The following is a 22982-nucleotide window of genomic DNA, read 5'->3' on the forward strand; positions in this document are numbered from 1 at the left end:
CGTACCTCTGGCATCCCGAACTTGGCATACGGCAATACGACTCTCCGCACCTCTGGCACCCCGAACTCGGCAAATGGTAAAACGATTACGTCTCTCTCTCTAACCCCGGACTTGGCTAACAGCACCCATTACCATCCGTACCTCTCCTGCCCCGACTCGGACACCCAGACCATTCTACTCTCAAGACGTGCCCTCGTGGCTGTGGGTGGCGTTATATCCTTTCCCACCTCAGCACCGCGGTCCCGCCTCGTTTGTGGTGAGCTCGACCTGACAGCTAGGCTACCACTCATCGGGATGCCTAATCTCCGGAGTGCTCAGCAAGAAGAATCTCATGGTGGAGGAATTTTGTTTGGCACGTTGGGTCCTAAGCAGCACTCACGTTAGAGTCAGCATGTTAACTACTTAGAGCAGGGGTGGCCTGCTTGAGCACAGGTGGCTCATTCAATACCGATTGAGCCACCTGCGGTGAAGCAGGGATATCCTTACAGCCTGACCTGTTGGTGTCCCTTGAGAACTGGAGTTGGCCACTCCTGATTTAGTGGATGTCTACAACTGCACCAGGATTTAAGATACTGGATATTCCCCATATTTCTTGATGTTTGTCAATGAAGCCCGACAACCAGTTGACCTCTGCTTAATAGTCTCTGCAGACGACACCACTACTAACTTGTATCAGCAATATACTAAAGACCTTCAGGGCAATCAGCAGAAAGCTTATCAGTTGCCCGGTGAGTATGTTGCCAAGCTCAGTTAAAGTAACAAAAACAGATATCAAGTACCAAGTAAAGTAGGATGTTTTATTGTAAGACACACACTTCTCACATGTACACATATACAGTATATCTCTGCCCATCATTCTCTTTCTTAGATGGCTTGCTGGTCATTCACTTAAAGGTCAGTTGCCTTGCAGACCATACTGACAAAGGGGTAGATCCACAGGAGTCCGTCATTTTTGTGCATTTTCGCGTTACGGAAATTGGGAATGAAAGTTATTTTTCATCTTAAAACTTTAACGTTAACATTCTAACACTTATTAATGTTTTCAATAATTTATAGTGTCCTTCCTTCATTTATTTTAATTGTACAATACGTGAATAAAAATTCAATATTAATCAATATTGTTGAGATATGTACTGTATGGATTGTACACCCATACGTAATAGTCATTATTACATTAGACAGTATACCATATTAGTTCACAAAATATCACTTTATTCACTAAAAACCATAATATACTGTAATTTATGATGTGTTTCAGACATTTATATGATCCAATATATATATATATATATATATATATATATATATATATATATATACAAACATCACAGCTTGCACTCAATGTACTGGTTCATATAGACAGGTGCTAGTCACAAATAATAGAAATACAACATTACCATTCTCTCGTCCGGTAAAGAAAGACTGCACTCGGTTCAGTAATCATGAAAATCTGTATTGGGCATCTGAATAGAAAAGATATATCACCCAATCCGACGTTTCTGTCCTGGAATAGGACCTTTCTCAAGGGGGTGATTTATCTTTTCTATTCAGATGCCCAATACAGATTTTCATGATTACTGAACCGAGTGCAGTCTTTCTTTACCGGACGAGAGAATGGTAATGTTGTGTGTGTATATATATATATATATATATATATATATATATATAAATATATATATACCCAGAAAAAAAGTCAATGATAATCAGTGTCTTGATGTTGACAACGCCTTTTGCAAGGTCTTACATGCCTAAGCGTTATTACCGTGCGATCACATGAATGGAGGTCACTGATGTCAAGTAAAACTGCTCATTAACAAATGATTTGCATGAGTAAGCCAAAGGTCCGTTCAGATGTATCCATCTGCATTATTGGGGATATGCATTTTTGATAATTATGGATAATTATGGATATTGTTCTGTAAAATGGCGATAGCGTAACACTAGAAATGTAACTCACTTCTGTGGATGTACCTCTCACTTCTGTGGATCTACCTCCACTTCTGTGGATCTATCTTAGTTGTTGCTTCAGACAGTTTGGTCACTGCTATTTCTTGGGACGCTCGTGGCTTTCTGGTCATTGGCATTTTCTCGGTCTTTGGATATTAACCCCAATGTAACCAGTAACACACAGACTGCATGATCTGCTTAGAGGTCCATGGACATAAGGTCTTATATTCCCCAATGTTTTCCCTAATCCAAAAAGGGCCACATTAGCATTGTATCTTCTTCATGAAGCGATATCGCCTGCAAACACATCATTTATACAACATTCATACCCTCAATCGCATTATTATATACTCACACAGGCTATCCTTCATTAGATAATAACTAGCACATTGTAACTGCTGCAGCGTCTAACATTAACAGTTATATAATGGGGAAAAAAACAATACTGTATGTCCATCATTATTAATACAATAAGTGAATGTATGAAAATACCCTAAAATGTATCTGTAATGATGATATACCCCAAATACTCCCACCCACCATGAAACCGTAGTGTTGCACTTACATTTTGAGGATTTCCTTTTGATTGTGTTTTACTACTATGGCCGTTTTAGCTCCTACGTATGGTAGATCATTTAAAATGTGATTAACCTTCCAAAATGTTTTAACCCTTTGCTTAGTTCTGCTCCCATTACCCTATCTTATATTTTCTTTAGAGATATTTATCGTGATAGTGTACAGTAGTGGCACTATGACATGTTCTACATTTGGTACAGCAATATTCCATTCTCTGGAGGAAACCTGCACCAGGTACCGTCAGACAAGAGTCGTTCACATAGTATATTGGACCCGAATTGAATTTTACATCTGTCAAATAGATCCCATATCCTGGTGATGTTACAGTAGGTAGGACAGGTGTGTGAAAATAATCTATCCGTAGCTACTCCTATCCCTACATTTCTATATAGGACTCCTTCAGTCACAGCCCAAGAAAAGCCACTCAGTCAGTCCTTCTAGTTCTGGGAGGTCTGATCAGCAGCTGGCGCTCCCGTTTATTACAGACCACGGGGGAACGCCGCTGCCCATGCTGTATCTGGCTCCTAGGTCTCTACTATAATGATGTAGGGACTACTTAGAAATCATTTTAGATCTTATCTCGCACAAGGAACATTGATTCTTTATAGGGACCTTTTCCATCTGTCTCTACAACTCGGTCTACTCTACCTGATCTCACTATCATTGCAGGGTTCACACATTAGTGACAGAAAGGGCAATTGTGCAGTTATGTTCATATACAAGAACTACACAGTGTTGCCAACATTAGCCACACTGCTTGCCCATGTGTCACTACATCTGAGGAGAAAATGTATCCTCAATTCTAGTGAGTATCTCATTTGGTTTTTGGTCCACTGTACTATCAATGCACTTGCTACCAATATTTAATATTAATTGTAAAGCTGGATCTTAACTAGTGCTGTGCACATTTCTAATGTCCTTCTTTTCCTCCCAGGAGTGAACTTGAGTTTTAATTATTTTTTGGTTATATTTTAGTTATTTCACCACCCTAATTTTTAACGGTATTTGAATAAAGTATCGTGTTTTAACCCTACCTAATACTCTTACATTTGTGGTTCAGAGTGCAGAAAACAGAGCCCACTTTTGGTACTAATACAGTATATAGATCTCTGTATAAACCTTTACCTATCACCACATACTGTAGGGCCGACGTGTATTCTAAAACAAATCTGGGTCAATCTCAACAAGACCCAGGTACATGCTGGGTACATGCTGGGTACATGCTGCAACATGTCAGTGACATTTCTGCAGACAGACCAATGGCCCATCGGATTAACAGCGGGGGTCCCTGGCAGTCATATTCAAACTGAATAGGACTGCCAGGTACCCCTGCTGTGTTAATCCGATGGGCCATTAGTCTGTCTGCAGAAATGTCACTGAAATGTTGCAGCATGTACCCAGCATGTACCCAGCATGTACCTGGGTCTTGTTGGTGATAGCCCCAGGTTTTCCAAGGCAAGTTTAAGGCAAGTTTTAGAATACTCGTTGGCGCACCCGTTGTTACTATATTGCTGAGCAGGAGCTGTTCACGTCATTGTCTTAATATAAGAGATTACAGCTCACATTTGTCCACACTGCATGGGCCTAAACATGACAAACACCTTAAGATACAGTATGCTGTATAGCGAACTGTGGGATTTTTAGCCTTGCTGTAGAGACCAACGATATGGGCCATTTCCCTTCCCACAAACTATGTAACAATATCTTTAAATGGGAAGACATCTCAATTTCTACTCGTGTACACAAAAAAGCCCACAAAACATTTTTTCTTCCATTCAAAAAGGCCGGTCCACCAGGAGCTGAAGCTTAGTTCTCATTATATTTCCATCAATGAACCAAAAACAAAGGTAACAGTAAATTGTACCCTCATGCCGGGATTCTGCTGTTTGGCCTTCACCCTTTTTTTTTAACCCTTACATTAGTTGCCATATTGTGATCACGTGCAGTATGCAATAGGGTCTACAATCCACCTTACGTTACTCAACATTAAAGTAAAAATAAAAGCAAACGCAATTACAGACATTCATCTATTCCAGTCTGACAGGCTATTTTGGATTTCGTCCTCACCCCATATTTCCTTGGAACCTGAAAAAGATCAAATATAGTATCAGTTCTTAGCATTTAATCTTTCTTTTCTAGCTATCACTTCCATGTCTTGTCCCTACAGTATGTGCCTTCTATCTACAAACTTTAAAAGGGGCAATCCCTTCTAAAACCCAAATGAACTAATGCCAGTGGGTTATATCTGGGTGATTTATGCTAACAGGGTGGGATAGGGGCAAAGACACTTAACTGACAACCCTCCTAGCCCGAGGCCCCCAAGAAATTAATCGTATAATTCATTTAAAGCAGCCCTTTGCCATCAGCTGGTTAGAAGTGTTCAGCAAAGCCAATAAGACATAGATTTTCACAAAAGGTTACTTTCTGGACGTCTACGCGGTGCTGCACCGCTAATGGGTTATTTTACATTAATTAGTCAAATGAAACTCCAATTTGCCTTTCCTTTCATGAACCACAGAAACATTATATTACAAACAACACCAACCACTTAAAGCTGCAGTTCAGTCAATATCCTGCATGTGTGTTTTTTTTAATAAATCAGTTCTGTAGTAAGAAAAAATACTTTTAGCATTTTCTGTTTTAAAAAAAACAACTTTGAAAGACCAATTTTCTTGTATTCTATTTTAACAGCCATTTGCTAAGGCACTGCCCCTTCATGTCCTGTCACAAGCCCTGGCACACCCCTTTGTCAGCCCTGCCCTCCCTCTAGCACATGTCAGTGCAGGAGTGCTCATGAATATTCATGAGCTTCCACTGTCAGTCAAGCAGATTATAAACAAATCCCAGCTTTTAATATGTCACCAAATTTCGACCTATCAATACATGGAGAACGAATTGAGCTGCAGCTATACAGTTCTTTAGGTAATTAGAGATTGCCCACATGAAACTATTGAAGTAAAAAAATAAATGGAAAAATAAATAAATAAAAAAGACTGAACTGCAGCTTTAACTTGTTCTTATGTAGCGTGGATTATGCAATTTTGTTTATGCTCATGGACATGTTGTTACTATCACATCATTAAATAGTTTGTAAACAATTTGTTAGATCAGTGAGCTCCCAATATCGTAACGTGTAGAGTTAGTGGAGTTATTTTTCGTGAAGAAATACACGTGCTACTCTATATTAGAGTGGGTTATACAAAATACAATGGGACAATCGTCTGTTGCTCATGGGAGCATCCAATAGAATACCATTAGCAGTGTGTTTGGTGAACAACCAATTCACAGCAGTAGGTGTCACACTTTTCTAACAAGACGTGGCATTGCAACCATATTCTTCCTATTAGAGTTACTCCGGCTTCCACTGAGATAGGAGATGGATCAGTCTGAATCACAACACAATATATACGGTATCGGTGTGTGGTGTCCTTTTCCTGATCACAAATAATCTTATCTGTACTTAGTATGAGGCTTGGGCGCTGTCAGCGCCCACACTGAAGCCACGATCTTGTTCCCTGGCAGTCCTTTACTCACTTCTGCCCACACTGAGGCTGCAGGGGCCATCTTGGTCACTGGCATCCTGCCTACAAAGAGGCAGGGCTTCCTCCAGGATGATGCCAGAGCATAGTTCCTGTTTGTTCCTGTCTATCTCCTGTGTTCCTGTGGATCTTCACCCTGCATTGTGTCTAGCCTGTAACCCGGACATTGCTCCTCTGCCGCTTGCCTCGACCAGAAGTTGTCCACCGTGGACTAAAGAAAAATCAAGCCCACAAGGAATCTAACTTATAGTGAATTAGGGCAGCGATGCGCAAACTGGGGGGGGGCACGAGATTGTCTGCGGGGGGCGCGGGGTTAACAGAGGCCCCGCGCGCTTCCTGAAGGCACTTAAATTAAGTGCCGGGGAAGGCGAAGATTTACCTTGGTTCCGGAGACGCGTCGCCATGGCATTGCGGCGTCATGTGACGTCGCGTTGCCTTGACAACGTGACATCATGATGCCGAGGCAAGAGGGGTGGGGGATGTGGACAGAGGGGAACAGCCGGCAGGGGGGCGCTGGGAAAAAAAAAAAAAGATTGTGCTCCCCTGAATTTGGGAACTCAACTGATTAAGCTACACATGCACTAATGCAATGCATTGAGCTAATGCTGGCATGATATTTGAAGCCAAATGGAATTCAGCTTCATTACACTTGCATGATTTTCTTAATGTGTGCAATATTTTGGTTTGTCACAATGTGGTATATTAACGTCTGCAACATCCGTATGTCTGCGGCCCACAGGGAGGTGAAGGTTTTAGAAATGCTAGGTAGTTAATCTTAGAATAAAGCAATGCAAGGATAGTGTAACGTTATGCTACTCCTGTTTTAGCATCAGAGTAACAAATGTGTTAATGTGGTTTTAATCTATTTGCGCCCCAGTATGCCTTGCTTGGGACAGCAAGGCTTTTTCCAGTGTGCGTGTGTATGGGGGGGGGGGGGGGGGTTGTGTGTATGTGAGGCCCTGCTAGGTTATACTGTAGCTTGTAACATGTATATATGTATAACACTTTAGGTACTTATTTTGGACAGTGGATGACATCGCTGTCCTTCATACTTGTGGAAGACAACTGAGAGCATGCATATGAGTTCTGCACCATAGTCCTAGGCTAATCCAGCCCAGCCAACTGTGCTAATCCACAGCCAACTGTGTCTTGCTCAACTGCATCAGGATCCCATCACAGATCTGCAGGTCCCTGCACTCTGTCTGCCTGGAGAACAGCCTGTCTGATTCCAATCTATCACTGAGCACAAGAACTGTGAACAATTCCTCAGTGGCAGTAACAGCAGTATCCCATAACTATATACTGTATTCTAATAAGAGAATTACAGAGTATTTTCTTTATATTTGTTCAGTTTAGTACTGACAGTTTATAAGTGTATCTGCTTCAGTTTATTTCTGAAACGGAGTTCCATACTATGACTTGCATAAGGAACTCCCCTAAGTTTCCATTGAAGTTAAAAGACTCTTCTATGACTTAACCATCAAGGACACTTGCTTTGGACTTAACAGTACTGTACCTTTATTGGCAGTTCAGTATGTACACAGATGATCATGTGTGGACTGCAGACCAGTGTATACAAAGCAAGTGACTGTGTGCTAAATCAAACAAGTATTAGACACATTTAAATTAATTAACACAAATAATAAAACTGTTTTACATGAAACATACTAGTGCAGCAGTTCTCCTAAGAAAATACTTCATACTCTATACACACTTAATCAACACAAATGATGACATTAATTTTTAACTTCAGAGAATACACACGAGTGGCTCGTATAACTTGTGCTACTGCTAAAGTCTCGACCACACACACCACATGTAAAAGGCTTCCTTCCTGAGTGCCTTTTCTCATGCCTCACACAACTTGACCCACTACTGAACCTTCTTCCACATATAATACATGCATACGGTTTATCACCTGTGTGGATGCGCTGATGCAAGATAAGATTGGAGCTGCTGCTAAAGCATTTTCCACAGTCAGAGCAAGTGTAAGGTTTCTCTCCTGTGTGAGTTCTCCAGTGTGAAGCAAGGTGTGAGCTTCTGCCAAAACCTTTCCCACATTCCGTACATGTGAAAAGCTTCTCTCCTGTGTGCACTATCTTGTGTACAACGAGCTGAGAGTTATGAGTGAAGCACTTGCCACATTCGTTGCATGCATACGGTTTCTCTCCAGTGTGGGTCCTCATATGGGTAGCAAGATTGGAACTCTGACCAAAGCCTTTGCCACACACATTGCACATGTAGGGTCTCTCGCCTGTGTGGGTTCTCTCGTGCCTTGCCAGATGTGACTGGAGCCTAAAACGTTTGTCGCAGGCAGCACAGGACCAGGGCCTCCCTCCTGTGTGGGTCTCTTTGTGTATGTTATAACTTGTCCAATCAGTGAATGTTTTCCCACAGTCATTGCAGATATAGTTATTCTCTTCTGTGTGGTTTCTTTGATGCTTCCTATAACCTGACCGAGTAAAGAATGTTTTATCGCACTTATTGCATTTATACACTGTTTCTGTCATCAAGGTAATGTTGCCTGCTGAATCTATGGAACTTCTTTCCCTTGTAATCGACTTCTCTGGAGAGCTTCTTGTAGAATTAATTTGCCTCTCACTTGGTCTGTGCAGTCTCTTTCCGTGTCTGTCAATTAGATGGCTAATGTAGGTTTTATTCTCTAACTGTGTCCCTTGAGAGCTGACATGAGGGATTTCTTCAAACAGTTTTCTGTCCATGGATTCCTCGTCTGCACAACAGAAATGATTTAAATTCTTAGGTTAATATGGAGCATAAAAAAACCCATTATACAGATCAACCCTGTTATAACGCGATCCGTTACAACGCAAATCCGCTTATAGCGCGATGCACGCGTGGCTCCCAATTTCCGTTTTTTGATTACTTTACAACACGATTATTGGTATCTTAAATACTTTATTGTACAATGCATACAATTGTACATTATTTCTAACGCGATCCGCTTATAGCGCGAAGTGATTCTTTGGACCCCAAGCACAGCGTTATAAGGGGGTTGAGCTGTATATCTATATACACATACACGACATGTTTTTATATAAAAAAAGAGAAAACAGCGCTACTCCAATAACCAACGTAGATAGATATTCATATAGTAATAGAGACTAGGCACTCACAGGACTTTGAAAAAATGCAGTAAAAGTTTATTCAAAAGATCGTCGTTTCAGTTCTAGTATATACACAGGTATAGGAAGACTCACTGTCCCCGGGGCCGCAGTTGACGAAGCAAAAGTCTGAATCACCAGGGACAGTGTCTGCTGTGGTTTGGCTACGGGGGGTCCATGCATCCTAATGGGACCCCCGCACAACATTAATCCTCTGGTGCTATGACCACAGTGGTCACGTGAACGTGGGTGGCAGCAGCACCGGAGACAATAAGTTTTGCTGTATATGAGAGATAAATATATATATATATCTACATCCGTATATGCTTTTTTTGTTATAGTTAGGTAAACTCTGAGTAAAAATGTATTGGTACAAAAATAAAAAAAAGCCTCAAGATGGGCACACTCACAAGAGTAGCAGGTAAAATCGCATTGTGAGAATTAATCTCATAGAAATCGGAGAATAACAGGGTCCGGTGACATCCGCAGTAAGCAGCTACAGCAATCCCAGCGTGAAATAATCGCCAGCAGTCAGGGAAACTGCCTACTGCGGATGTCTCTGGACCCTCTTATTCTCCGATTTCTATGAGATTGATTCTCACAATGCGATTTTACCTACAGTACAGTGCAGTGGAAGCACTGTATACTAGGTGATAATGGTGAAAAGCAGGGTTGCAGACCTGTCTAAGACATGTGAATGTGCTCACAAGTATTTTTTTTTATATATGATATATATATATATATATATATATATATATATATATATATATATATATATACACAGTATATCTATATCTTTCCTACTAAGAGTTTTTTGTGGCCTTGGAGAAATACTGCAAAATTGTAGTAACTAGGTACAATTTTACTATTTCTGAATCACATAAAAATGGCTGCATTACTGCTGGCGAGCCAAGCAGAGAAAGGAACCAGGGTATTTTTCTCAGTGAAAATGTCCCTTTCCTGGTACAGTATTCTCAGAGACTTCCCTGTAAATATATTTTGAACATTTTGCTTCCCAGAAACCCCCCGTACAGTTGGGATGAGAAAAAAAGGATATGGTTAATTTGGGAAATGCTGTTTGATGGAATGGCCCCAATCACTACTACAAACACCTAACGGAATTGGTACCTTCACCATGGCCCTTCTTAACAGATGTAGCAAAGTTTAGTATCCTTGGTGCCACTGCCACGTATGGTTGTGGCACCGAAGGACTAACACTGCGGGGTCTCCCATCCAGAAGCATGCACCCCCCGCAGCTCCACCATGGCAGACACTGTTCCTGGCACTGCTGGCATTTGCTTGTTTGTCTCAGGCGCCAAGGACAGGAAGTCTCGCTACATCTGTACAGACACCCAACAGCAAACTGCAATGAGTATCGTCATCATGTCAATTAGTACGCTCACCGCGCTTCTTTTTAACATGATCAAAAGAAACATGTCAAATATATGATAGCAATCATCTAAAACACAATTAGTCTTAGCATACGGTTGCCTTTCATTTTTAAAAAGCCATAAAATGTCACATCAGAATAAAGGCCAATTGTCCTCCTGAAAAGTCAAGTACAGCAAGTTACGGAAAAACAGCATGACATGCATCCTACTGTGTGTTACCACTTGGGAACTAATGTGTTAAGCCACTCTATTAGGAGCTTTGTGTACACTGCCTACCAGAGCTGGAGTTTCCATCAAAGTCCTTCTCGTCGGAGTCCATATCCCACATCTCTTCTCCTTTAATCTTCTGGGATGGTCGTTCAAAGTTGACGTGATCTGTTCTGTACATGGCAGGATAACATGCATTAGGAATGTTGCAGATCCTGGATCTTCACCATCAACAGTGAATATATTTGACAACATATTACAGATTTAGCATACTATTCAATGTTAATTATGTCAATACAGCACACTATATAGGCCCATACAGTATCTAGCAGTGCTAGGTCATAAGACACCTTACGGAACCAGAAGACACCTTATGTCCTATTCAATTTTGTGGGCTAGAAGGCATTTATGGGATAGACCAACTTAAAAAGTGTGGCCCTTGCAATACAAGTTCACTTCTCTACTTCATTTCAATCCGATGAGAATGTTTGAATGGATTAGTCGGATAGTTCCACAACCTGTCTATGTATTCCATGTAGAACCTCTCCACTGATGACTACCTCACCATGTTTAGGTCTTTCAAAATGCATAAAAGACCAACATAAACTAATGTCCGTGGTAGGTTTAATGGGTGAAAACTTGGAGATTGATTATATTCAAAATCTACAGTATAAGTAATTTAAATCATTTGGAAAGTTTCAATTTACAAAGAAGGGCAATTAAGAGGATTCTGAAGGAGGGGGTAGGGGGATTATTGTCTTTCAACTCCGTAGTAATGTAACCAACGTTATAAATGATCCCTCCCTGTCGGAGAACAATCCAGGAATGGGGAGGAATTGGAATGGTTACTCACATGCAGTATGACAAATTAAATCTGAAAGATAAAGGAACTAAAGTAACTCCCAATTTAAAATATTAAAAAACTTAAGTGATGTGTACAGGACGTTCCTCATACTGAAGGTGGTCACACCTGCGAATAGTCCAACAACACTACCACTTACTGCATACTTGTGTGATTATTTAAGGAATCAATCACAAAGATTTAACACTTTAACGCAGCAATCCCATCGACTCTTTTTTTTTTTTTTACAGGATTCGAGCAAGGTTGGGGGGTCCTCCGGAGCTTATCCGTGCTATTTTTAGCTCCCAGGTTCCCCCCTATTTCCAAAATACAGTGAACTTATCTTCCTAGTTACCAGTGTTTCTGAACCATTCAGGCAATCAAAATTGTCGCCAAATCGGCTCAAGAAGCTGTAATATCATCAAGAGGATAAAGTTCCGACTTCCTATTGTTGGACACTGGCGCCCAACTTTGAGTTTCCAGGAACCATATCGGCAACTAGAACCGTAACTATGTACTCCCATGTACTGTATTACTGACTCACATTAGCTTGTATTAGTTGAGTCTTCCTGAGAATTTGCAGCTGTACCATAAATTTACTTAGATTCCAGGCCCCTCGACGATTGGTCATAGTCACATCTGTTTCTCTTCTCTGCATCAACAATACAGAGTGGTAGTGTATGATACACATAGCTGTTATCGCATGGAGTAACATTCAGCATGTCATTGACAATCGTAAGGATTTGCTTACCTTAAATGTAATGATATACAGTACATCATGTGCAGCCAATAATAGAAAAAGACACCTTTAAATATGATTACAAATCATCAGAATAAAAATAACTTACCCAGGGACATCAGAGTCTGAGGAGTCATCTTCTTCATGTCTCAGGAATGATTCAGCCATCCTTATTAGACTCACTCCGTCTCAAAGACATAGGCTAAAAATGCTGTAAATAAACATGCAATGCCCTTCTGAGAATCGTTTCAGCAGAGTGGTCCTCAGCAATTCAGGGACATACAGAAACCACAACAGAACAGTTACTGAGTAAAGAACATTCTTATACGAATTGGAACTTTAACATTTTTCATCAACCGCTTTCAATGTCCGTACTCTTTTCCAAGCAGAAATCCCCATGTCTGTGTATATACAGTATGTATTTTTTTTATAATACTTGAAACAGGGGTTGTAGCTGTAGGTTCCTCCAACCTCTGGAGATTACCCGGAATCGGAGACATTGAAGTTTTTTTTGTGCTGGTTTGTGACACAAAAAAATACAAAGAACACAATGGGGTCAACAGCAGAACTATGCAACTTCATCTCCTGCTGATGTTGTGGCTTACAACTGGAAGCCGGATTGGGGCTGACCCCAGCGGCCACTTTGCCGCCGGTGGTGATAAGTATTCTTTCAGGTGGAAACCCATTATCTATGGAAATGGTGGATCTACAGAGGTCGGGGGGCTGGATCAAGTAGTAAAAAAAACAAAAAAAAAAACAAACACAGATCAAATATTGGCTATTGTGACGGTGAGGGGGTAACCAGGCTCTTAATAAAGAGCTAAGTCCCGGTCAACCAAAAGCAAGTCCTCCCGAGACGAGGGAGGGTGGTGGCGTCTGGAACTTCATGCCAATATGAGTTCCAGGACATTTTGGTCTAAGTCCCGATCAACTAAAGACTCTTGTTTTATGTGCCAAATAGCTAGAAAAGTCTAGTTTTTTACGGGAGAGGGAGTGGCTCAGTGAGTGAAAGACACTGAGTGGCACTGAGAGTTTGAAGCAGGGGAGTCTTGTTCAATTCCCAGTGTCGGCTCCTTGTGACCTTGGGCAAGTCACTTTATCTCCCTGTGCCTCAGGCACCAAAAACATAGATTGTAAGCTCCACGGGGCAGGGACCTGTGCCTGCAAAGTGTCTCTGTAAAGCGCTACGTATAACTAGCAGCGCTATACAAAAACATGCTATTATTATTACCCCAGGTCCCAAGTAAGTGTGTCTCTTCTTATGTAGTTTGTGTTCCATTTTGTGTATGCCTTTTTCTGCGAATAAAAGTACAATTTATTTACCTTCACCTGTTTTGCTCAATGAATGATCCTGGTTAAAAGGTGTAAATGCCTGGTCTCCTGTGACAGCTATCATTAAGCATTAGCAAAATAAAGTAATAGTCTAGGCCAGGGGTGGCCAACTCCAAGGGCAACCAGGAGGCCGGGTGTTAAGGATATCCCTGCTTCAGCACAGGTGGCTCAGTCAACTACAGATGTTGTAGCCTTTATTGCACCCACTGATGCGTTCAACGTTCATGGTGAGCGCGATTTCCCATGTGACTTTTGGCGTCCATTGTTCGAATAGAACCGCTCTGAAATATAGTGTTCCGCGTTTCTCGCCAACATGCGTCAGTGGCTACGATACCGGCAGGTACCTCGGTGTGCATGAAAACCACTACGCCACGCAGGTCATCAACAGGTGCCACCCCAGATTTATTCAGAGACACGGTTTGAGGCATTATCTCTAATGAGGGGAGGAGAAACAGCAGTGGCTTTCTGTTAGCGCCTGAGCAAATCTCGCAAGAAGATGTCCTCCTTGCGCAGCATTTAGAGCTGTTATGCCACGTTTAACCACGTTATTGTATAAACAGATGAAGTCTCCAGTTCCGCTCCGCTCTCCAGGGACGCTCCGTGGGCAGTACGCCGGTTGCCCGCGGGGGGGAATTTTTGCCTCCCCGCGGTGCGCGTTCACCCGTTATTGCTTGTAAAAAGCCAGGTGAAGCGCGTGCACGCTTTCCATGCGGCGCGGGGGAAAGGGGGGGTTCCCGTGCAGGAGCCGCGAGGAGGAAAAGACGGAACCGGAGACTTCATCTGCATAGGAAAATGCTTATTTTCTAGGATTAAACTTGATAACAGCGGGCCCTTTTTCCATAGTGTTTTGTCTGTTTACGTCCGTTTTTTCTCTCTTGGGAAAATGAAGGGATCTGCAATACAGTACTGTATGTATCAGGGGAAAAGGGGAGCAATGCTGAGGCTGTGAAACTACACACGATGTATCAAACTAAGAAACACTGTTGTTTTCAATGGGATTATTTTGCATGCATATAGTGCAGTTACTGTGCCCCCAAAATGACACTTTTCCTTGATAGATGAACCCTTAAATTTAAAATCTAAGTTAACAAACACTTAACATTTAAAAAATAAAGAAGTGTTTTTTTTTTTTAAATCTTAAGCATAATTGTGGTCTTGTCCTTTAATACACATGCAACGTAACAGTACAGAACAGGCTGTGTAACCTCATGTGTGCGGTGTGTGTAATAGGGAAGTTATCAAACAAAACGTTACTTTTCTGCCAGGTGCCTGCGAGGAAGAGATGTTCAGGTCGTCATTTCCTCCGTGAGAAAGTAACAGCGCTGATCCTAAGCAGAAAAGAGGAAGAAATAAAGCAGGGTTCGGGCTCTTTTTATAGGGGAAGTTCAACGTAGTGGGTCAAAAACATTTCATTAAACCACTGACCAATGCAACTGGCCGCATTAAAAGAATCAATCACCCCTAAATTCCCTGTCTTACTTGTGTAGCACCCTGCTAGAAATCTTTCCATTCAGTATTGGTCCCCGCAGGCAGTGTGGGGGTTAATCCCTTGCTGGGCCTGCATTATTTAAGTAATAATCCCCGAAGAACAGGGCATTACTGGCCAGTAATGCCCTGTTCTGAGGGGATTGTTACTATTATAGGCTAAATGTAGGCTTTTCTTTAATTTTTCATAAAAAATATACTTTTTTGTAGTCATTGATTTCTATCAGCATGATTGTCTACATTCTTATGCTTTTACTGCAAGTTTATTAAAAGGAAATTGTACATACACAGCCCCCTCTTCACACACACTCTCTCTCTCTCTCTCTCTCTCTCTCTCTCTCTCTCTCTCTCTCTCTCTCTCTCTCTCTCTCTCTCTCTCCCTCTCTCTCTCTCTCTCTCTCTCTCCTCTATATACACACACTGTGCAGCCCCCCTCCTCGATACCCACAAAACACACTGCAGCCCTCCTCCACCCTCTACCCTCACAAAACACACACAGCAGCCACCCCTCTACACCCACAAACACAGACACACACACCAAAACACACTCTGCAGCCCTCCTCCATCCTCTACCCTCACAAAACACACACAGCAGCCCCCCTCATTACACCCACAAACACACAAAACACAGACACACACACCAAAACACACTCTGCAGCCCTCCTCCACCATCTACACCCACTGACACTCACACACATACACACACTGCAGCCCCCCTCTACACCCACAAAACACACTGCAGATACACACCAACAAAATAGACTGCTGCCCCCTCTACATTCATAAAACACACACCAGCAGCCCCCATGTAAATCCACACACTGCAGACACACACACAAAACTGCACCCCTCCTCCACCCACAAAACACACACTGAAGACACACACAAACCAACAGACTACCAGCTCTATATCCACAAAACACACACTGCAGCCCCCCCCCTCTGCACCTACAAAACACACACTGAAGAGACACACACAAATCAACAAAACAGACTCTGCCACCTCTACATCAACAAAACACACATCAGCAGCCCCCCCCTCTACACCCACTGCAGCCCCCTGTAAACCCCCACGCACCAACAAAATACTCTGCACCCCTCCTCCACACACAAATCACACACTGAAGACACACACACTGCAGCTCCCCCTCTACACCAACAAAGCACACACATACAGCAGACACAAACCAACAAGACTCTGCTGCCCCCTCTACACCCACAACCTAATAAAACACTCTGCTGACCCCGTTTACACCCACAAAACACACACACAGACACACAAACCTTTCCCCTCACTCTCCTGTGCAGAGCTCTGTGTAGGCAGGGAGGGGGAGGAGTTGGTGCATTCTGTCCAATCACCTCGCCTGTCTAAGAGCAAATTTCACTCTTTGTGAATGAGAACTGAAAGCTGATTGGCTGAAAAATTTGGCAAGCTGCCAAAAATTCCAGGTCATTACTGATTGGATAATGCCCAGAATTTTAACCAATCAGAGAGCAGCGATTTCAGTAATGCCCGGCATTTACCAGCTTTAGCCTATAATACATTTTAGTATTTAACATGTTGCCTTTTTAAAAGGGCAGTGTTTCCCACGTTTAATTTTACACGTTGCGAGGACAGGGATCTGCAACCTTTGAAGGAAGAAGAGGCATTTTGTAAAAAATTTCATTGTCCAAAATATTGAGAGAGCCGCAACACATGCGTGAATATTACACCCCCTGTTCTGGCCCCAGCACACCCTGATGGATGAGTAGGGGACAGGCAGGTTAACTCAATCCCATACAGTATATCAGGCAAGGGAACCTTCTTACTTACTGAAGTGTTTATTTGGGGCAACAACATACAAATAAAAAGGGGGGAAAGCACTGAGGGAATACTGGGACATGAGAGCGATGGAGTGGAAGGGGAGCTATGTGGGAAGTGGGCTAAATGCAGGATATAGGGGTATGTATACACCAGTCACTTTGCCAGGATAGGAGAGATGTCTGCTCAATATAGATGCAAGTACTAAAAGGCAGCATGCTAGTTTAGGCTGATGGGAAATTAACTGGGACCTTACCCCCTGGCAAGGGGAGGGGGTTCAGTCCATCCTGGTAAAAAGGCTAGGCTGAGGACAGAGAAAAACACAATCCTGTTCCAGGACCTCCCCCCTTTCCCCCCCACTTGTATCTTGAAACTCCAGTCCTCAGTAGAAGACTGAGCCACTGCATGAGTCACCTGTGCTAAAGCAGGGATATCCTGAAAACCTGACCTGTTGATGGCCCTTGAAGACTGGAGTTGCCCCCCCCCTCCCGCTGCTGTATCAGCTAGTTATGTGTCTGTTTGATTAAGGATGGCTTCATAATTACTTTGCAAACCCAGAGCAGAATGTGGAGAACCGACTACAATTCTTATCACCAAAATACATGACATAAATATGGCAAAAACTCGCCAAAGTATTGGTTTATCATGGAAATAATACGTTTGTCAAATCATTTAAAATGTATATAATCCATATAAAAAAATGTTAAAGGCAATTTTCAAGCAGCTCCATTTAACCTAGAAAATATGCACTGTCTCCGCTCACTTTCATCACAGAAGACTGGCTCTTTAAGTGGACTTCCCATCTCAAGCAGCCATACTGTATATATCCTGGAAACATTTATGTTTGTGGCACGTTGTGATACCATTCAATGAACAAGCTTTCAATACCTCAGGTGTATTTTATTTAGCTGCTATTCAATGTACATGTGAATAAGACATGGTTGTGCACACCCGTGTATGTGGTATCCTTGTGTGCACACCCGTGTATATGGTATCCTTGTGTGCACACCCGTGTATGTGGTATCCTTGTGTGCACACCCGTGTATGTGGTATCTTTGTGTGCACACCGTGTATGTGGTATCCTTGTGTGCACACCGTGTATGTGGTATCTTTGTGTGCACACTGTGCATGCGGTATCCTTGTGTGCACACCGTGTATGTGGTATCTTTGTGTGCACACCGTGTATGTGGTATCTTTGTGTGCACACCGTGTATGCGGTATCTTTGTGTGCACACCGTGCATGCGGTATCTTTGTGTGCACACTGTGCATGCGGTATCCTTGTGTGCACACTGTGTATGTGGTATCTTTGTGTGCACACCGTGTATGCGGTATCCCTGTGTGCACACCGTGTATGGGGTATCCTTGTGTGCACACCGGGCATGGGGTATCCTTGTGTGGACACCGTGCATGCGGTATCCTTGTGTGCACACTGTGTATGTGGTATCTTTGTGTGCACACCGTGCATGCGGTATCCTTGTGTGCACACCGTGTATGTGGTATCCTTGTGTGCACACCGTGTATGTGGTATCTTTGTGTGCACACCGTGTATGCGGTATCCTTGTGTGCACACTGTGTATGGGGTATCCTTGTGTGCACACCGGGCATGGGGTATCCTTGTGTGGACACTGTGCATGCGGTATCCGTGTGTGCACACCGTGTATGTGGTATCCTTGTGTGCACACTGTGTATGTGGTATCTTTGTGTGCACACCGTGTATGGGGTATCCTTGTGTGGACACCGTGTATGCGGTATCCTTGTGTGCACACTGTGTATGTGGTGTCTTTGTGTGCACACCGTGTATGGGGTATCCTTGTGTGGACACCGTGCATGCGGTATCCGTGTGTGCACACCGTGTATGTGGTATCCTTGTGTGCACACCCGTATATGCGGTATCCTTGTGTGCACACTGTGTATGTGGTATCTTTGTGTGCACACCGTGTATGCGGTATCCTTGTGTGCACACCGTGTATGTGGTATCCTTGTGTGCACACTGTGTATGTGGTATTCTTATGCAGGTCCATTAAAAAGTAATCTTGTATGCCTACATTTCAAATATGGAACACATATTATATACAGTATCGTAGACACGGTGTTGCATGCTTGTATGAGTTCAGTTTATTATTCTATTTTATATATATATATATATGTTGCCATGTGGAAATGGAATTCTGGATCAATAAATACAAATTGAATGTTTAATCTGTTTACACCTTAGTACCTCCCTCCATAGAAAGTTAGAGGAGGTATCTACACAGCATCAAACTGCTCCAAATCCTTTTATTTGAACAGATGTTGCAGCCGCTAATGTTGTGCGTTGCATTAATAGTGACTTATTTAATAAGTTACGGACAATGGTTAAGGAGATAACACACGTGTTATTTTGTGTGTTAATTTGCACTAGCGGGGCTAATAACACCCGCTGCTGTATATCTGTATATACGATAAAGACCCAACCTGGCCGGCAGACTTTGTGTAGACGTGCCCTTTGGTACTATTGCTGCATATAACATTGGGTTGCAACATGTGATAAGATCATCTTAATAGGTCTAGTGCAAGTTTAAGGATCTCAGTGAGCCCTCCCCCACATGGAAGATTACTTCAACGATAGTTTAAGCAAGATCAACTTGCTAAACATTTAAAAATGTCATTGGTACAAGTGCCAGTCTTGTGCACCTGGGACGGTTAGGATTCAAGCATCTGATAATAACATTATTAATTACAATATTCTGGAGACAATTCCTTGTTGTATCAACACAGACGACCAATCATGTATCTGACATTCGGAGCCACAGTTACGGACAGTGCTATGCCAGGAGACGCTTTCCCTGCCTAGTCGCTGGGCCTTAGTGAGGTGGCTTCTGGCATCGTATCAGTGCGTAGTAAGGCCTCGTTCAGGGTGCAGGCTTCGGAGGGAGGGCGTGCTGCCATGCGAGCTGCTGTGGGACACAAAGTATTCCAATTGAATACTGGTTGTCAGGGTAGCAGCTGCCCTGTCTCCGAAGCCAGGAGTTGACGCTGGCTACAGTTTCAATAAACGAAAAATTCGTTTTTTGAAGCTGCAGCAGCGTCACTGGGACCTCGGCAGCCAATGAAATCATTCTTGAGAATGATTTCATGACTGCAACTTGGATCCCTAACCTGCCGTCTGTAGCCCCGCCCCCTCAACTCCTGAAAACATCTGCAGGGGATGAACACACATCGCCCAGCAGACTGCCGCCCTCCCTCCCGAACGCCCTCCCTCCAACTCCTGCCTCTGGCACCCTGAACGAGGCCTAAGAGTGATCCAAGGTGCTTTTCTCTGGCACACGGAAATGTCATTTAAGACCAAGGGAATTTACTTAAAATAAATATATATTGCTTATTATTCATCCAAGTACAACACTACCAAATAACACCTTCTGCAGACACTTCTCAAATTGCTTACTAAACTCCCTTTGTACTGTACACTGACGCTAAGTGAACCTGTTTCTACACACGCTTCCAACAACTTGGCAAACAACACAACAGTACAATTATACAACTGCAGGGCGCAGCCATCTCGTACAGAGACAGCGCAACATGGTACTTCCATGTAAACCGCACACAACATATGTGGCAATGTTCAGTGGTTGAACTGCCATTGGAAAGCATAACACAAAGCCCTGGTCACAATAATGAAACTTTTCCAAAAGACATTATTGTGAAGAAAATAAAAACCAAGAACACAGGTCTAACAATAACAGAAGGGGCCGCAGAATGGAGAATTGGAACAGGTATTAAGCAGGTTATCATTGCCTGTGAGAATCTGTACTATATACATATTACACCATCAGAATGATAAATTCAGCGGCACTTAAACATTTCTGTAAAAGTTGCAATACTGTGAAAACTTGGGACCAGCTGACATCTTCTCCATCACTTTTAACGGCTGTTTCATAATATGTTTAATCCTTTTGCTAATTTCAGTCCCAAAAGAGAACTGCAAAATAATGTAATAAAAAAAGCCCCCCACAGATCACCCAGAATATTAAAATGGAGTTTGTTAAAGCTGGATAAATAACTAAGATAATACAGCAGCCTAAAAAGCACAATAACAAACATTGTACAATATCAATGTACTATTTAGAAATATAGAAAATCTGCCAGTGTTATTAATATTTGCAAAAAATGCTGAAAAATTAAACCAATGCTACAGTGTGTGTGTGTGTGTGTGTGTGTGTGTGTGTGTATGTATATATATATATATTACAGTGGTCGACAAATCACCAAAAAATCTACTCGCCACCTAGTACCACATGTGTACTGCTTGGGCCAATAGGAGCTCGCCACGATGTTAAATCCACTCGCCCGGGGCGTGCAAATGTATAGGTTTGTCGAACACTAATATATATATATATATATATATATATATATATATATATATATATATATTATAGTACATATCAAAATATGTGTTAAGTAGGAGACAAGCAGATATAACAGTACAAGGGAGGCAATCACATACTGTAGCATGTGGTTAGAAATACAGGTAAATCCTGCCTGGAATTTACATAATATGTATTAGATGCTGTGCCTGGCAGTGGTAATTAAAGATAACCGGTCCATAGCTTGTAATGATAATCCAAGTTAAGGTGAGAGTGCAGAATAAGTGCCTCTAACATCGAATTACACCATGCACCGAAATGGGGATCAGGGACAAAATACACAACCTGCACCTGTCTGACACACACAATACAAGAAGTCATTAATCAGTGTAAATAACAGGCTGCTTTGCATTGCCCTCTTCCATTAACCAGCTGCAATGGGACCAGCCCTCTACATGCCCTCATTAGTGTGAATGGGGAACACCTCACTAAATGTCATTCATCTCACAGACATTCAGTGCTGTGTACCTGGCACTGAAAGTGTTAATAACACCCACCCCCTGCAGCATCACCCCCTCCTCCCCTCACTGTATACTATACACCGTGGACCTACTGTAGGACATAGCACACCCTTGGATCTAGCCTGACACCCGGCCTCCCCCCTCCCCAGCCACCCCAATTCTCCCTGACTTACAATGGCAGAACCTGCAGGTGCCTTCCAATGAATAGAGCCAGCTCCCTGAGAGGGCAAACTCCAGGGGATTGAAGATTGCCAGGGTCAATCCCGAAACACACAGTCATAGCCCAGGCTAATGCATTGCACTAGTGCCAGGGAAGGAAGAAACCTGCTGCACTGCAACACAACCCAGGAAACAGTTCCTGAACAAAGCCTGCACTATCATGGCAGCACAGAGCCACTCGCTGGAGGACACTGGGAAATGTAGTTTTTGCGTTTTATTTTATTCTCACAGCAGGAATAGCTGCAGTGTAACATCTGCCTGTGTTCTGTAACCTGCAGTGTAACATCTGCCTGTGTTCTGTAACCTGCAGTGTAACATCTGCCTGTGTTCTGTAACCTGCAGTGTAACATCTGCCTGTGTTCTGTAACCTGCAGTGTAACATCTGCCTGTGTTCTGTAACCTGCAGTGTAACTGCCTGCGTTCTGTAACCTGCAGTGTAACATCTGCCTGTGTTCTGTAACCTGCAGTGTAACATCTGCCTGTGTACTGTAACCTGCAGTGTAACATCTGCCTGTGTTCTGTAACCTGCAGTGTAACATCTGCCTGTGTTCTGTAACCTGCAGTGTAACCACTGCCTGTGTTCTGTAACCTGCAGTGTAACATCTGCCTGTGTTCTGTAACCTGCAGTGTAACATCTGCCTGCGTTCTGTAACCTGCAGTGTAACATCTGCCTGTGTTCTGTAACCTGCAGTGTAACAACTGCCTGTGTTCTGTAACCTGCAGTGTAACAACTGCCTGTGTTCTGTAACCTGCAGTGTAACATCTGCCTGCGTTCTGTAACCTGCAGTGTAACAACTGCCTGTGTTCTGTAACCTGCAGTGTAACATCTGCCTGTGTTCTGTAACCTGCAGGGTAACAACTGCCTGCGTTCTGTAACCTGCAGTGTAACATCGGCCTGTGTTCTGTAAACTGCAGTGT

General features: G+C 42.8%; 1 protein-coding gene across 3 annotated transcripts; it reads right to left on the minus strand.

The window, feature by feature from the left end:
- Positions 1-3916: 3916 nt before the first annotated feature.
- Positions 3917-22204, minus strand: LOC142493956 (uncharacterized). 3 transcript variants are annotated; one of them, XM_075598760.1, is made up of 6 exons: positions 22019-22204; positions 14949-15022; positions 12472-12573; positions 10852-10955; positions 7981-8793; positions 3917-4608 (listed from the first exon to the last, which is right to left on the minus strand). In XM_075598760.1, exons 3-6 carry the CDS (start codon positions 12528-12530, stop codon positions 4547-4549), a joined length of 1038 nt encoding a protein of 345 aa, XP_075454875.1. In that variant the 5' UTR covers positions 12531-12573; positions 14949-15022; positions 22019-22204; the 3' UTR covers positions 3917-4546. The 3 variants fall into 3 exon arrangements, with proteins under 3 accessions (XP_075454875.1, XP_075454874.1, XP_075454873.1); XM_075598759.1 differs by lacking the exon at positions 3917-4608 and adding an exon at positions 13686-14127 and having other exon boundaries at positions 4618-8793; XM_075598758.1 differs by lacking the exon at positions 3917-4608 and having other exon boundaries at positions 4618-8793.
- Between the last annotated feature and the right edge of the window lie 778 nt (positions 22205-22982).

This window comes from Ascaphus truei, chromosome 4, assembly GCF_040206685.1.
Source record: "Ascaphus truei isolate aAscTru1 chromosome 4, aAscTru1.hap1, whole genome shotgun sequence".
NCBI lineage: Eukaryota > Metazoa > Chordata > Amphibia > Anura > Ascaphidae > Ascaphus > Ascaphus truei.